This window comes from Dioscorea cayenensis, chromosome 14, assembly GCF_009730915.1.
Source record: "Dioscorea cayenensis subsp. rotundata cultivar TDr96_F1 chromosome 14, TDr96_F1_v2_PseudoChromosome.rev07_lg8_w22 25.fasta, whole genome shotgun sequence".
NCBI classification, from domain to species: Eukaryota; Viridiplantae; Streptophyta; class Magnoliopsida; order Dioscoreales; family Dioscoreaceae; genus Dioscorea; species Dioscorea cayenensis.
Window position 1 is genome coordinate 20738151 of NC_052484.1, and position 13254 is coordinate 20751404.

Here is a 13254-nt window from a genome sequence, read left to right on the forward strand (position 1 = left end):
GTTATAGTCTTGAGCACAAAGGCTATCGGTGTTATGATCCTGTTACACGTCGCCTAAGTATCTCGCGTGATGTCTCTTTTGTTGAGGATCGTCCTTTCTTTGTCCCTTCCCCTTCCTCTTCTTCTCACTCCTCTACTACATCGACGGTTGTTCAGTTTCTCATTGTGTCCTCACCACCTCCTCTGTCCCCACCTCCACCATATCTCATACATCCCTCTCCTCCATCTGATTTTCACCGTTGTTGATTGACCCTCCCATCCATGTTTCTATTCCCGCTCCTCCTCTTCTGGCGATCAGCCCCTCGGGCGCCAGCGGCTTCCTCGATGTGTTCCTGCGGATGATTCCCACCGCGTCGCTATCCTCTTACGTGATCGTCATCCCCGATCGCCTTAATCTTGCCTCTCGGCTTCTTGACCTACCTATTTCTCCCTCAATGGCCCTCCGAGTCATCTTCTTACTGAGAGTTTGTCAAAAATACAGGTGGCAAAGTGCTTATGTCTGCTGAGTTGGGCGCTCGAGCTCACCTCTACATGGGATTTGGTTCCCCTTCCTCCTGGTCTTTGTTCCCATTACGCAGAGTGGGTCTATAAAGTCAAGACTCGCTCGGCGGTTACGTAAGCGGTACAGAGGCTCGCCTTGTGGCTCGTAGTTTTCGATGGGAGGCGAGGGGACGAGATTATGATGAGACTTTTTGCTCCACATCGCTCATATGACTACCATTCGAGCTCTCATTGTTGTAGCTGTTGTTCGACGATGGTCCCTCTTTCAACTTGATGTGAAGAATGCTTTTCTTCACGGGGATCTTCTAGCGAGGAGGTTTACATGTTTCCTCCCCGGTTTTTCTTCTCCTTCGGTTTTGAGTGCATCACCTCGGAAGGCTTTCTATGGTCTCAAAGCAGGCTCCTCGGGTGCGGTTTTAAGCGTTCGATTCTCTTGTGGTTCTTCTTTGGTTTTTCGACCCTAGTCGCATGATCTCGCTTTGTTTGTGCACTCTTCCTCTCGTGGTCGGACTTTGTTGTTGCTTTATGTGGATGATATGATCATCACTGGTGATGATCACGCTTATGATAGTTTTTGTCAAGCATCAGCCCTGGACAACATTTCCGGATGAGTGATCTTGGTCGATTGAGCTATTTTTTTGGGCATTGAGGTCACTTCTACTTCTCTTGGTTTTCGGTTGTCGAGCGTTACACATCGATATCCTCGCGGGCAGCTCTCTCGACTCTTGTCTTTGTAACCACTCCTATGGAGCTACATCTTCAATTGCGTGCTGTTGAGGGGACTCCCTTATCTGATCCAACACGCTATCGTCACTTGGTTGGGAGTCTGGTCTATCTTACCCTCACTCGTCCAGACATTGCTTATGATGTGCATGTTTTGAGTCAGTTTGTTAGTGCACCTACTTCTGTTCACTATGCCCATCTTTTTGAGGCTTTTTGCGCTATCTTGAGGCGACTCCATCTCGAGGCCTTCTTTTTCTCGGCCGAGTTCTCCGGAGCTTCGTTCTTATTCGATGCTACTTGGGCTAGTGATCCAGTCGATCGTCGTTACATTCTTGGCTTCGTTTGTTCTTGGGCTCTTCTCTCATTGCTTGGAAGTCCAAGAAGCAAGCTGGTGTTCTCGGTCTAGCATGAGCGAGCTTCGCACTATGGCTACTCTGCTTTGAGGAGATTGTTTGGTTGCGTTGGCTTTTGCATGATCTTGGTGTTGTCTCGCATGCTCCTACTCCTCTACATTGTGACAACACCGGTGCCATTCAGATCACTTTGAATCCTGTCAAACATTCCATCTCCAAGCATATTGGTGTTGATGCTTTCTTCTTGCGTGATCAGTACAACAAAGGCATTCTGGCTCCCCAGTTTGTTCCTTCTGAGCGTCAGCTTGCGGATCTGTTTACTAAATCTCAGACATGGCCACAACATGATTTTCTCTTGTCCAAACTCTCGATGTTTGATCCCCCGTGAGTTTGGGGGGAGGGGGGTGTTAGGGAATACAACTGTGTATACAGCTGTATATCTATATTTGTATAGCTACCTTATTTATATAACTGTGTATCTATATATACCTTATACATTATAGGTTTTGTGTAATGAAAAATTGATTAATCTTTTCCACCTAACAGTTAAATGCCCCCACCCTGTTTTTTCTCCTTTCTTTTGAAAAAAAAAAAACCATTATAATAACTCCAAGTGTCAATCAATGTTGTCAAACCCGGACCGGCCCAGTCAATTCGATCGGAAAAAACCGGAAATCGACCATGAGGCCGGTCCGGCTACCTCTTTGACTCGTGTTGAAATAACCTGGGTAAAAATTGGGTGACTTGGTTGGTTAGCCCGGAAACCGGTCAATCCGGCTGGATCTACCAGATTAAGAAAAATATTTTAAAAAACTTTTTCTGTGATGCAAAAAAAGTGAGAGAGTGGCAGGAGGAAGTGAGGGAGAAGCTGGTGGCGAGAGGAGGTGATGGAGCGGCTGCGAGAGAAGAAAAAACGTAAAAAGAGAATGCTAGTAAGAGAGAGTGAGAAATAAAAAGTGTAGGCTTCTATTTATAATAAAATTAATAAAAATATTTTTTTTTACAATTTAAAAATTAAACATTGGCCTTAAAACCATTATATTTGAAATATAGTTGTAGGTAAGTACAGACACAAGTCCATACTCACAAGTTTTTTTAGTGTGATAATTTTAACATAAACTACTCATGTAAAAATTTTAAAATATTTTAATAAACTATTCTCTTCAATTGTCGGTGCCAGATTCCCATAAACATTTCTATCATGTTGGCAACTATCCTTGAGGGGTAAAAAGGAAATTATATATATATATACACACTCTAATAAGAATAGGATGAAAGTTCAAGGAGATGAATATTAGACCCGGAAAACAAGACACATTAGATATACTAATCAAGAGGAGAGGTTAACATTCCCTCATAAATTTGTCCCAAATTATTTATCTGCATAATTAATTTGCTAATTTTCAAATTTAATTTTATTAACCTGTCTAATTATACACTAAACCATTAGATTAGAAGATGGAAACATACTTCAAGGGGGCGTTCATTGCAGGGGATGTGGGAGAAAGTGGTCTGACTTCCCCCATTTCTTGTGTTCATTTTGTTAAAGTGGGGAAGTGATGTTTTCGTCATTTTCAACAGAAGTAGATTTTGAACTAAACCAACTTTAATATTTTTTTTATTGAAGCGGGGAAAGTGTGCCAATTTATTAAAAAACTCACTTTCTTTCACTTACAAAATTTTTTTAAACTCATAAAACTTCATGTAACACCTAAATCCTTTGGTTCTATTTTCATTATCTAACAAATAAACATAAGAAGTTCTGGAAGTGATATCACTCCCCACATTTTTTCCCACTTCCCGACTTTCCCCAGTTTGCGGTAAAATGAACGCCCCCAAGTTGTCAAAATTGGTACTGTGATTCTTAGAACAAGCTCTGAAAAAAATAGTATCCTCACAAATGTTCAATTTGTACCCATCTTAGCACATGACTTAATTTATATATAAAGTTAAAATATACAGAGTGCGTGTCCAGTTTCATGGTTGTATTCATTCATGTATGCAAAATAAATAAACAAATAAATAAAAAGAGTGAGACCCCACATGAGCTTCTTTCGTAGCAAGACAGAGGGCAAGCAAATGTAAGCTCTTCCATTGCAAGCTTTCAGCTGCTTCTTCCTTAACACTAAAAAGAGATGGGTATAAAAGGAAGGAAGGGAAACTCAACCTCCAAATTCTCAAACCAAACCACTTCTTTTCATTATTGAAAAACCACAAATATCAAATATCATACATGATGTTGCAATACACTGTTGAGCTCTTGTCTCAATCATCAACTCCTCCACCTGCACTAGTAGCATTCTGTCTCTGTAATTTGATTATAGCCATGCTCTTCTTCAGCAGCAGCAACATTAATGAATCTCCCAAGCTTTGTTCCTCTATTATTCCCATTGTTGAGGTGTCTAAGAAAGAACAAGCTAAAGAACAAGAAGACATTGTGACATTCACCCTTGAAGAAGAAGAGGAAGAAGAAAAAGAAGAAGAAGAAGATGGTGATGATGAATTGAAGAAGAGAGTGGAGGAGTACATTGAAAAGATGAACAGACTATGGAAGTCTGAAAATGGGCATCATAAATCATTTTAAAAGTTAATATTATTACTAACAAGACTGGAAGTAATTTTGAGAATTGTTTTGATTTACAAGTCTTGCTTTTTGAAATTAAATTAGAATGTTTAACTAGCATCATATTCATGATCCATAGCTTACTGTAACTCAAGCAGAGTGAATGGGAAAGTACCAACTTTATTTGAACCCATGTCTCTCTCTCTTTCTCTCACAGTGTCACACACACACACTATATATATATATATAACCCATCATCTGCAGGACGTCCCCTGAGATTTTCAAACCCATCATCTAGGACGTCCCCTAGATTTCAAATCTAGGATGTCTATAGTAGCCCACTCGATGAAAAATCTGACGGCTCTTATCATTATGAAACGATAGAAACCACGCTCGTTAGTACAAAGTGATCAGCGAACGATAAAAGGTGTCAGATGTTTATATAATCAATCAACCATCGGATGATGATCCAACGGCTTAGATTTAAAAACATCCATAGAATTGAAATCTAGGGACATCCCTAGATGATGTTTTCCCATATATATATATATATATATATATATATATATCAATGAAGTGCATGATATGACTCCACCTCCCAATTTGATGTTAATTTCATGGACTTATCATCTTGACACGTTAATCATAGTACTACATATATATTTTCCTGCAGAATCAAACCACCAATGAGGACTCTTATACATAAACAATAAATCATACTAATTCTTGGTCAATTTCTATTATATTATTTGTTTAAAAAGTACAATAGATTATTCTCAGTAATAAGCAAACCAGAGATAATTTATTTAAAACACAAAAGGAAAAGGAAAATAATGAAAGACATAGAAATAATACAAGCACAAATACATACTTATAATCAAGAGAAAAGAAAATTTTCTCTCTGCTATATGTATCACACTAATTTGAAAGCATGACTTATTTAATACCATGCACCACTTCATGGAGTGGCGGTAGTTGATGCTGGTGGAGTGCAAACTCTTTCACCCCTCAGATAGTAACAAACAGCATCAGGGACAACACCCTGCTTGTCAGTAGCTCCAACAGTCTCATATTTCACTTCATCATAACCTACAAAGATGAATGAAAAGAAATAAGCTGAGTCCTGATAATGACATTGAAAATAGATGAAAATAATGTTGTTCTTAGTGTTTATATATGGATGATCCTGAGTACTGACTTTGTTTTGCTGTTGAGAGCTCTCTGGCATTGATCAGAGGAAGGGTGAGTGTGCTAATTATAATAGCCACAAGGGTGAACATGAGCACAAAGTTAATCTTGTTTGAAGCCATGCTAATTTCTACTCTCTTTCTCTTGCTGTATATCTCTTTCTGCCTCTGTGGATGGGTTCAAGAAGGCAATTTATAGGGAAAAATAATGGAGAGGATGAGAAGGCACTCAATGATGTGGATTCAAACTTTGTTGGCGTACCAAGTCCACACTTGAAATGGATTGGTGATTAAAAAGTCAATGGAAAATTGATCTTGAATAAGACATGATCATGTCATGCCTTGAAAAAATATATAGAGGAAGAGAAGGAATTCGTGGCTTGGAAACTCTGAAATTTTGGAAAATAAAGCAACCATCTTTGGGAATCTGAGATGGAAGAAATTACCTTGATGAAGCCAAATTGTTCACTTCACCCAACTGCTTTTACATTTTTTTTTTTAATTATTATTTACACTTTTAAATAAGAAATTCAAAATTCTTGATATTTTATTATTTATTATTATTTTAAAAAAAAAAGTGGATAAACCACTAAATTAATTAAGAAGAAAACAAAATATAAACTCAACCGACACAAAAGTAGACTAAAACCCCTCACACCACAAGACGTGAACAAGAGCAACACAAAACAACAGACCACCCGAGGAAACACAAATACTCACAAAACAAAATACAAGATACAAGCAACAGGACGGACCATTGTCACAGTTATATTTGAAATATGGCTAATGATGAAGGGTCATTGTCACGGTTATATTAAAATATGACGGAAAAATGAAAGAGCCATTGTCACGATTATATTTGAAAATATAACAGACGCATCTCCAAACTTAAAAGGTGTCTTTTTTTTACTGTGATAATTTTAATATAAACTATTTAAGTAAAAAAATTTAGAACATTTTAATAGACTATTCTCTTAAAGTCACATAAACATTTTTATACAGTTGGTTACTATCCTTAAGGAGAGGAAAAAAAACCTATATATATATATATATATATATACTCTAATAAGAATAAGATCACAGTTCAAGGATATGATTATCGGAATTGAAAAAACAATAAACATTAGGTTAATTACATGTTCAGGTAGTTGGCAATATACATATATATACCATAACAAGAATCAGAACAAAAATCAATAATCAATAATCAAGAGGAGAGATTAACAATATTGCCTCGTAAATTTGTATAATCTAAGAGTACTTTATAGGCAATATACATATTTATACTATAATAAGAATAAGATCAAACTTCAAAGATATAAATATTGGAACTGGAAAAATAAGACACCATTATTACTTGCCATGCATAAACTTGAGCACCCAAAAAAAAACACCCAAATTTTTAGGCATTACAATAATAATAATAATAATAATAATAATAATAATAATATATATATATAGATATATAGATAAAATCCAAATCGGCATGACAATCATTATAAAAAAGAGAAACATATCCATAAATCAAATGAAAAACACCAAACACTTATTGAGCAAACAAACATTGACCACTGGCGGTGAAGAGAATAAGAGAGAGTTCACAAGGGGCCAACTGTGCAAACAACTCTCAAAACACATGACAAATCCCATATTGTTATGTTAATTACATCATCAGGTAGTTGGCAAGGAACCTGTGATACAAACAACTAGCAAACCTTATGTCAGATCATCTTCTTCTTCTTCCTTTGCTTTTAGAACATTCTTTGCCCGGAGAAGAAGAGTTGTTTTCCAAGGGTCCTACACCAACATCAACAACAAATCATAAATCTCTGGGACAATCAGAGGATGAGGATTTTTAATTTGTGAAATCATACAATCCAAGTAGGTCTACAGAAAATGATCCAGATGGACTATAACATTCAACTTGAACTGGTCAAAGCTATGTGGCTTAAAAGATAAAATAATGCATTTTACATCCAAAAAAAAAGGTTGCATAAGCATTACAGTCCCTTGTGTTTCATAACATGTCTCTCCTTGATGGAAAGCTTTACTAATGATTTACAGCAATCAAGTTGCTATCAAGAGAATGCATCAATTTTATCTTTTGCTGATGAAACAAAGTTTTTACAATATAACTTTATATATCAAAAGCTGAGGTGACAGACATCATAGCACAAGGGGTGGGTGGCAGTGAGAAGTGAAATGCCTAGCTAACATTAACGATTTATGTTTTTGAACTAAGTTTAACTTCTACTACCAAGAGTAAATAGAATGTGATCCACCCCCAAATCATTTTTATCTGTTTGAGTGATTTCTGATTCCTTTGATGTCAACAGACTTTAGATTTTCATTATAGAAAAAATTGAGGGAAGGCAAAGCATATCTAAGCAGCCATGTGTAATCAGACTGATAGACATACAGAAAGGGTTCTAAAAACTGTAACATTACCAGCCGGGTCATGCTATCAAATTCCTTGATAGCATCAGTGAACTTCCCAACATCTTCCTCATCCATGGATGCAGCTAGATCCTGCCATAGAAAGCCAAATACACAATTACTTTTTTTCTTTGCAATCATTAAATTGCTAGCAAGTCTGGTGCAAAAAGCGAAAACTGTAGATCACATTATATCTACAGCAGCTAAATTCCAAGGTTGAATGTTCCATGAAGAAATACTAGCTTGAGGCATGATATAATATTCACCAATTGATCTTATAATAGCAATTTCATAATAAGAATCATAAAATGAATAACATTTCCACCACAAAACTGAAAAGAACAAATGAAAAGCTGGTCTAGGTCAACTCACAGCTAAAAGCTTGCATTCCCGTGAACCTGAAAAGGATGGATCGAGATCCTACAGACACAAATTTGTATCCAAATTTAAGGCTTAATTCAACAGCAAAATTGGAAATTTGATTTGAGAAGAAACAGACTGTAGACCTGATACTTCTCAAGGGCGTTAGTTATTGCCACCACATCACCTCTACAAAGTTGACAAATTCCTGCATTAAGGAGAAGCCCCTTGACACTGTACTTCAGTAGATTGTTATTCATAGAATGCCGTGCTATGGCTTCAAATATCTCAATAGCCTTTGGATATCTGCAAAATTGGCACCCTGTTACTGTTTATATTCCACAAACAAGCATATGACACCATAGTATGTGATAATAGACTATCATACAAGAACTGCTATGCTCATATGAAGAAATAGCAGCCCTGCTCCCCTCTCAAACATAAACAGTGTATGCATAAAGAACAGAGAGTCCATTACAGCAATGTGAACAACCTTGGCATGTTAAACATTGAAAAGTGGAAGCTGCTTATACATTTGCTAGACAGATATAATCAGGTCAGGACCTCAATGTAATAAACAATCAATGGAAGAAAAGGCTTAATTTTAGACAGCCATAATCAATTAAAAATATGACCACTCAGACAAGAGTCATCTATTAATAATTATAAGAATAATAGAACTTTCTACAAACACCGATGCACCTGATCTTTCCATATAAGCTCAACTCTGTGTGAGAGTCTAAGATATTACCTACTGCCTCAAGTCTTGTGTACTTGTGATAAAGTTTGTGTTTACAATATCAACTATTGTGCGATATCAACTTAAGTTGTTCTCTTTACCCAGAAGGTCATTAGTAAACCAACATGGTTAGAAGATTGCATATGATCTATGATTTATCATCACAAAAATCCAATTATTTTTCTACAAATCAATAGCTTACTGTTCCAGCTGAGCAGCAAATTGTGCAACTTTTTGCTTGCATTGATTTGCAGAGGTTGTTACTTCTTCACTTTGAAACAAATCCGCAGCCCGCTCAAAATAGTCAATAGCCTTGTCAAAGCTCTGTTCTTGTTCATATATCTCACCTAGTTCCTGCAATGTAAACACAATGGACCCTAAACCAATTTCCTTGCCTAACATAACTATAACTTGGAAGCTAATGATACTTGACTTTCAATCATAAATATGATGAAAAAGGTAATTACTCCAAAAAATATGTCACCTTGCAGTATCTTGCAGCCATGTTCAATCTACCTATCTCCAAGAAAAGATTGACAGCCTGGTTTAAGGACTCAGCCGCATCTGCAGAAAAATGGATAAAGAACATGAATTAATATATAATGCACAGAACTAGGGATGCATCCAGGGTAAGGCCCAAGCTAGAAAAGAAGGGTGTCACCCATGACCCACCACAACCAATGGTGAAAAGTCTTGGGGGACAACAACTCTTGTGTGCCCTCACCAGCTACACAAGAATAAAAGAAACATTCAAGCATGGAAAAAAACATAGAACAAGCAAGGCCTACTATCAGTGCTGGAAACAAAAATTAAGATCATTCAACTAGTAAATTTTAAAAAGAAACTAAATTGAATGATGCCAGCCAAAACTAACATAGAACACTAGAAAATTTTCTATTTCACCAATACAGACAAGTTCTACATGTGCAAAAAGAGGAAGTAGCTAGCAATGTTCATACACGCAATGGCATGATGTAGGTAGTTTAGAAGTTGACAAAACAAGTCTAGCTCTTAAGAGATAAGGAATGAAACATCAATATACATGCATGCCATCCTAATTCTGCCAAGAGATCTTCAACGCAAGTCACATGCTTTAAACTACCAAACACCTCAAACATATATGCACAAGCACTTTTTTTAAAGTTTAACTCAAGGGATAAGGCCAAAGAATTTGAAGAGAGCTTTTCTAAAGAATGGTAGATAAATCTAGAAATCATGAGGGATTCAAGTTCAAAAAGTTCATACTAATAGTATGGCATGTGCCATAAATGGCAACAGGAAACTATGAAAGTCATAAAGCAAATAAAATTTGAACACAGTAGCTTTAAGTACCTTGAGCTGAAATCTTTTTGTAACAATTTGCTGCATCAACATAAGCTGAGGCAGCCTCATGCTTGCTTTCTAACTGTTACACAGAGATGTAAAGTCAGAGGAATGTTACAGTGGATGCTATTGAATACTGAATTGTTTGTGTAGAAAAAGTAAAGAGTTAACCTTTAAATGACAGTTAGCTAGTTTTTTGTATGCTGAAGCAGCTCTCTCCCCTACATACCAGTACATTCAACAGGTAAGTCAAATAATAAGAACTACATCAGTTTTCATGATTCTTGAAAATCAGTTGACTAATTACAATTTACAAAAAAATGGTGCAAGCAACAATGAGCATAGGAAATTACATTAACAAAACCTGCTTCTGATTGAAAACTATTTAATTTTCACAAAATAATCAATTTCCTAAGGTGCAGATCAAATTGGAATTTGTGAAGTGGTTTAGACCATACATTAGATCATGGATCTAATGATCACTCATAACATTTTTTTAGACAAAGGATACTGTACAAGCTTAGTTAACCTAACAACTGAATTATAAAATAAATAACGATAGTTTCATTAAATAGATGCATGGTGTTATGATCTCTCTTTTATACAAACAATGAAGGCATTGCATTTTAAACAGTCAAGCCAGCATCGAGATGGATCTTTCTTTCTATTTGTATCCTCGTGGTTATGGTCCCTCTTCTATGCCAGAGACGAGAGCAGTTAATTTTAAAAGTTAAGGATAGAAATCAAGCTAGAGCTATCTTTCTATTTGGATCCTCACAGTTATGATCTCTCTTTTATACAAGATAAGGAAGCACTGAATTTTGAATAACCAAAACCAAAATCAAGGTAAAGCTTCTTTTCCATTTTTAATAAGTACCCTCATGCTTGCTTTCCAACAGTTACTCAGAATGCATTATCCTAATGAAAACTCTAAGTCCTTACTTACCATGTTTAAAAGCTCAAAAGGTATAAATATGCTGTAAGTTCCTTTATTTCTCAACTATCAAACAACATATCGTTTTCATTATCAGATCCCTAAGTCATAGGACTAGAGGAGAGTCCTGGGCTCAAGCTAAGTACATCTTGTCTATGAAGCAAATCCAAACAAGTCACACAAGCTTCTCAAAAACCAGGCCGAAAGGTGAGAAGATTGAATGATGTCAAGCACCTCCCAAAATGAAATACATGTTCTTCCTCACAATCATAACCAATTTTACAAGTTCATCTACAATAAACTACATCTTGAGTTCCATTTACCCCAAACATATAACAACCCTAAAGGAAAATAGCATTGGACAATGGCTATACAACAAGATTGCTTATTCACCCAAAAACCTAATAAAAAAAAATCTGATTTTCTTCAACAATGAAACCGATCAAAAAAAAAGAAAAAAAAACATCTCTCTATTAGAAAACATTCAATCGGACCACAAAGACACTTCCGATTTCCCATTTTCTCATTCAGATCATATCGTTCATAACAAACAACCAACAAAAAAAGGCGATCGTATGGCTATCCACCCCAGTCCAAACCCTAAGATTCACAGAAACGAGAAGAAAAAGGAAATGGCGATCGAACATGAAGATCAATCAAAACAAATGGATCAAATGGAAATGAAAAACAACAAAGAGATCGATTACAGTTCTTAGCGAGCTTGAAGCAGTTCGCCGCCTTGTCAAAGAGATCGGCGGCATCCTCAAACTTGGATCCGAAGAAGCCCCATCCCGTGAGCTTCTTCTCCGCCTTCTTCTCAAATTCCTCCCCTCTCGCCTCCTGGTCCGCCATCTCCGATCTCTCTTCTCGCTCTTCTCTCTTCTCTCTTCTCTCTTCTCTCGCTTCTCTTTTATCTCTATCTCTCTTCGAAGAGGTTTTAAATAGAAAGAGAAAAAAAAATAAAATTAAAAAGAAAAAAAGAAAAATGAGAAAAATATTGAAAGAAAGCGTGTGTTTTTTTTTTTTGTGGGAAAGCGAAAAGAAATTATTGCAATGTCCGTTCGGTCGGACGGAGTATTCGGTTTTTTTAAAAACAAAAAACAAAAAAAATGACAAAAAAAAAATTTATGGTTAATTTTGCTGGATAACTACTCACAAAATATTTAAAAAATTTAAGAAAAAAAACTTTTTTTACTATTTTGTTTATATTCAGCCAAAAATTGTAGTTGCTGATACGTGGGGAAAAAACAAAAAATGACTAAAATGAGTTTGACTTATGTGTACCTGGTTTACATTCTTATCCAAATCATTCATATATTAAAAATCCCAATAAATTGTTTTAAATTGTCTTTTTAAGATTATTTATATTAGGAAAAACATCATTGACCATCTTACAAAATTGTTAATTGTATATATATATATCACATTGATTTATGTTTGGGCAGCTTTTTTAAATAACAAAAAACAATTAATTTTTTCAATTGATCTAAAATCCGGATTTAATTTAATTTATTTTATTTTTTGAAATAGTGGGTAAGAAAAACAATTAATTTTGTCAATTGATTTTTTTAGGGGTCTGTGTGTCCTTTTTTTTTTTGTTATTGCTCCTCCTCACCACAGTGGTAGTTGAATTTTGTATCTTTTTTTTTATTAATGCATTGTGGTTCATCTATTTTTAAAAATAAAAAATAAAAAAGAGGAGTTACAGGTTAGACATAAAAAAAAGTATTAGAATAAAAAAATAACAAACATGATAAATTTACTGTATGTGAACAGAAGAAACACTAACGAATTGAAAGAAAAACAAAAACAAAACAATAACATCATCCGCAGAGGAAAAACTCCAGGGGATTCACTAAGAATATAAAGTTTTCAAGTTTAAACGCCTCCCAAATACATCATCCGCTCTTCATGTCATTCACCTTCACCCTACTTGCGTAAGACTCTAAGAACATCAAACTTCTATTTTATGGCTGAAAAGATATCCTTTAGTTTAGCTTTCTTTATGAGATTGGAATTACAAATAGTTTATAAAGAATCACAAAATGCGGATGGCATTTTCTAATAGAAAATATGCTTGTTTTGTTTTGACTAAATATTTCAAAAAATATCTTTGATTAAAAAAAAAACTCTAAT

General features: G+C 35.6%; 2 protein-coding genes across 2 annotated transcripts; one reads left to right on the forward strand and one right to left on the reverse strand.

Annotated features, from left to right (window-relative positions):
- The first annotated feature begins 3619 nt into the window (after positions 1-3619).
- LOC120276515 (nucleolar protein 12-like) lies at positions 3620-4289 on the forward strand. The gene has a single exon (XM_039283275.1). The coding sequence runs from the start codon at positions 3810-3812 to the stop codon at positions 4158-4160; it is 351 nt and encodes a 116-aa protein (XP_039139209.1). The 5' UTR covers positions 3620-3809; the 3' UTR covers positions 4161-4289.
- Positions 4290-6796: 2507 nt separating this feature from the next.
- Positions 6797-12034, reverse strand: LOC120276384 (alpha-soluble NSF attachment protein 2). Its single transcript, XM_039283111.1, has 9 exons — positions 11826-12034; positions 10356-10405; positions 10194-10266; positions 9346-9425; positions 9064-9215; positions 8269-8428; positions 8135-8182; positions 7775-7855; positions 6797-7123 (listed from the first exon to the last, which is right to left on the reverse strand). The coding sequence occupies exons 1-9, from the start codon at positions 11968-11970 to the stop codon at positions 7043-7045; spliced, it is 870 nt and encodes a 289-aa protein (XP_039139045.1). The 5' UTR covers positions 11971-12034; the 3' UTR covers positions 6797-7042.
- Positions 12035-13254: the final 1220 nt, after the last annotated feature.

What these genes read in the sequence shown, in the direction of transcription:
- LOC120276515 (XM_039283275.1), top strand. Translation starts at nt 3,810, where the DNA reads ATGATGTTGCAATACACTGTTGAGCTCTTGTCTCAATCATCAACTCCT.
- LOC120276384 (XM_039283111.1), bottom strand. Translation starts at nt 11,970, where the DNA reads ATGGCGGACCAGGAGGCGAGAGGGGAGGAATTTGAGAAGAAGGCGGAG. An exon ending in CAAAAAGATTTCAGCTCAAG is followed by an intron (nt 9,426 to 10,193) that starts GTACTTAAAGCT and finishes ATTTTTCTGCAG; the next exon opens with ATGCGGCTGAGTCCTTAAAC. An exon ending in ACGCCCTTGAGAAGTATCAG is followed by an intron (nt 8,183 to 8,268) that starts GTCTACAGTCTG and finishes TTGTGTCTGTAG; the next exon opens with GATCTCGATCCATCCTTTTC.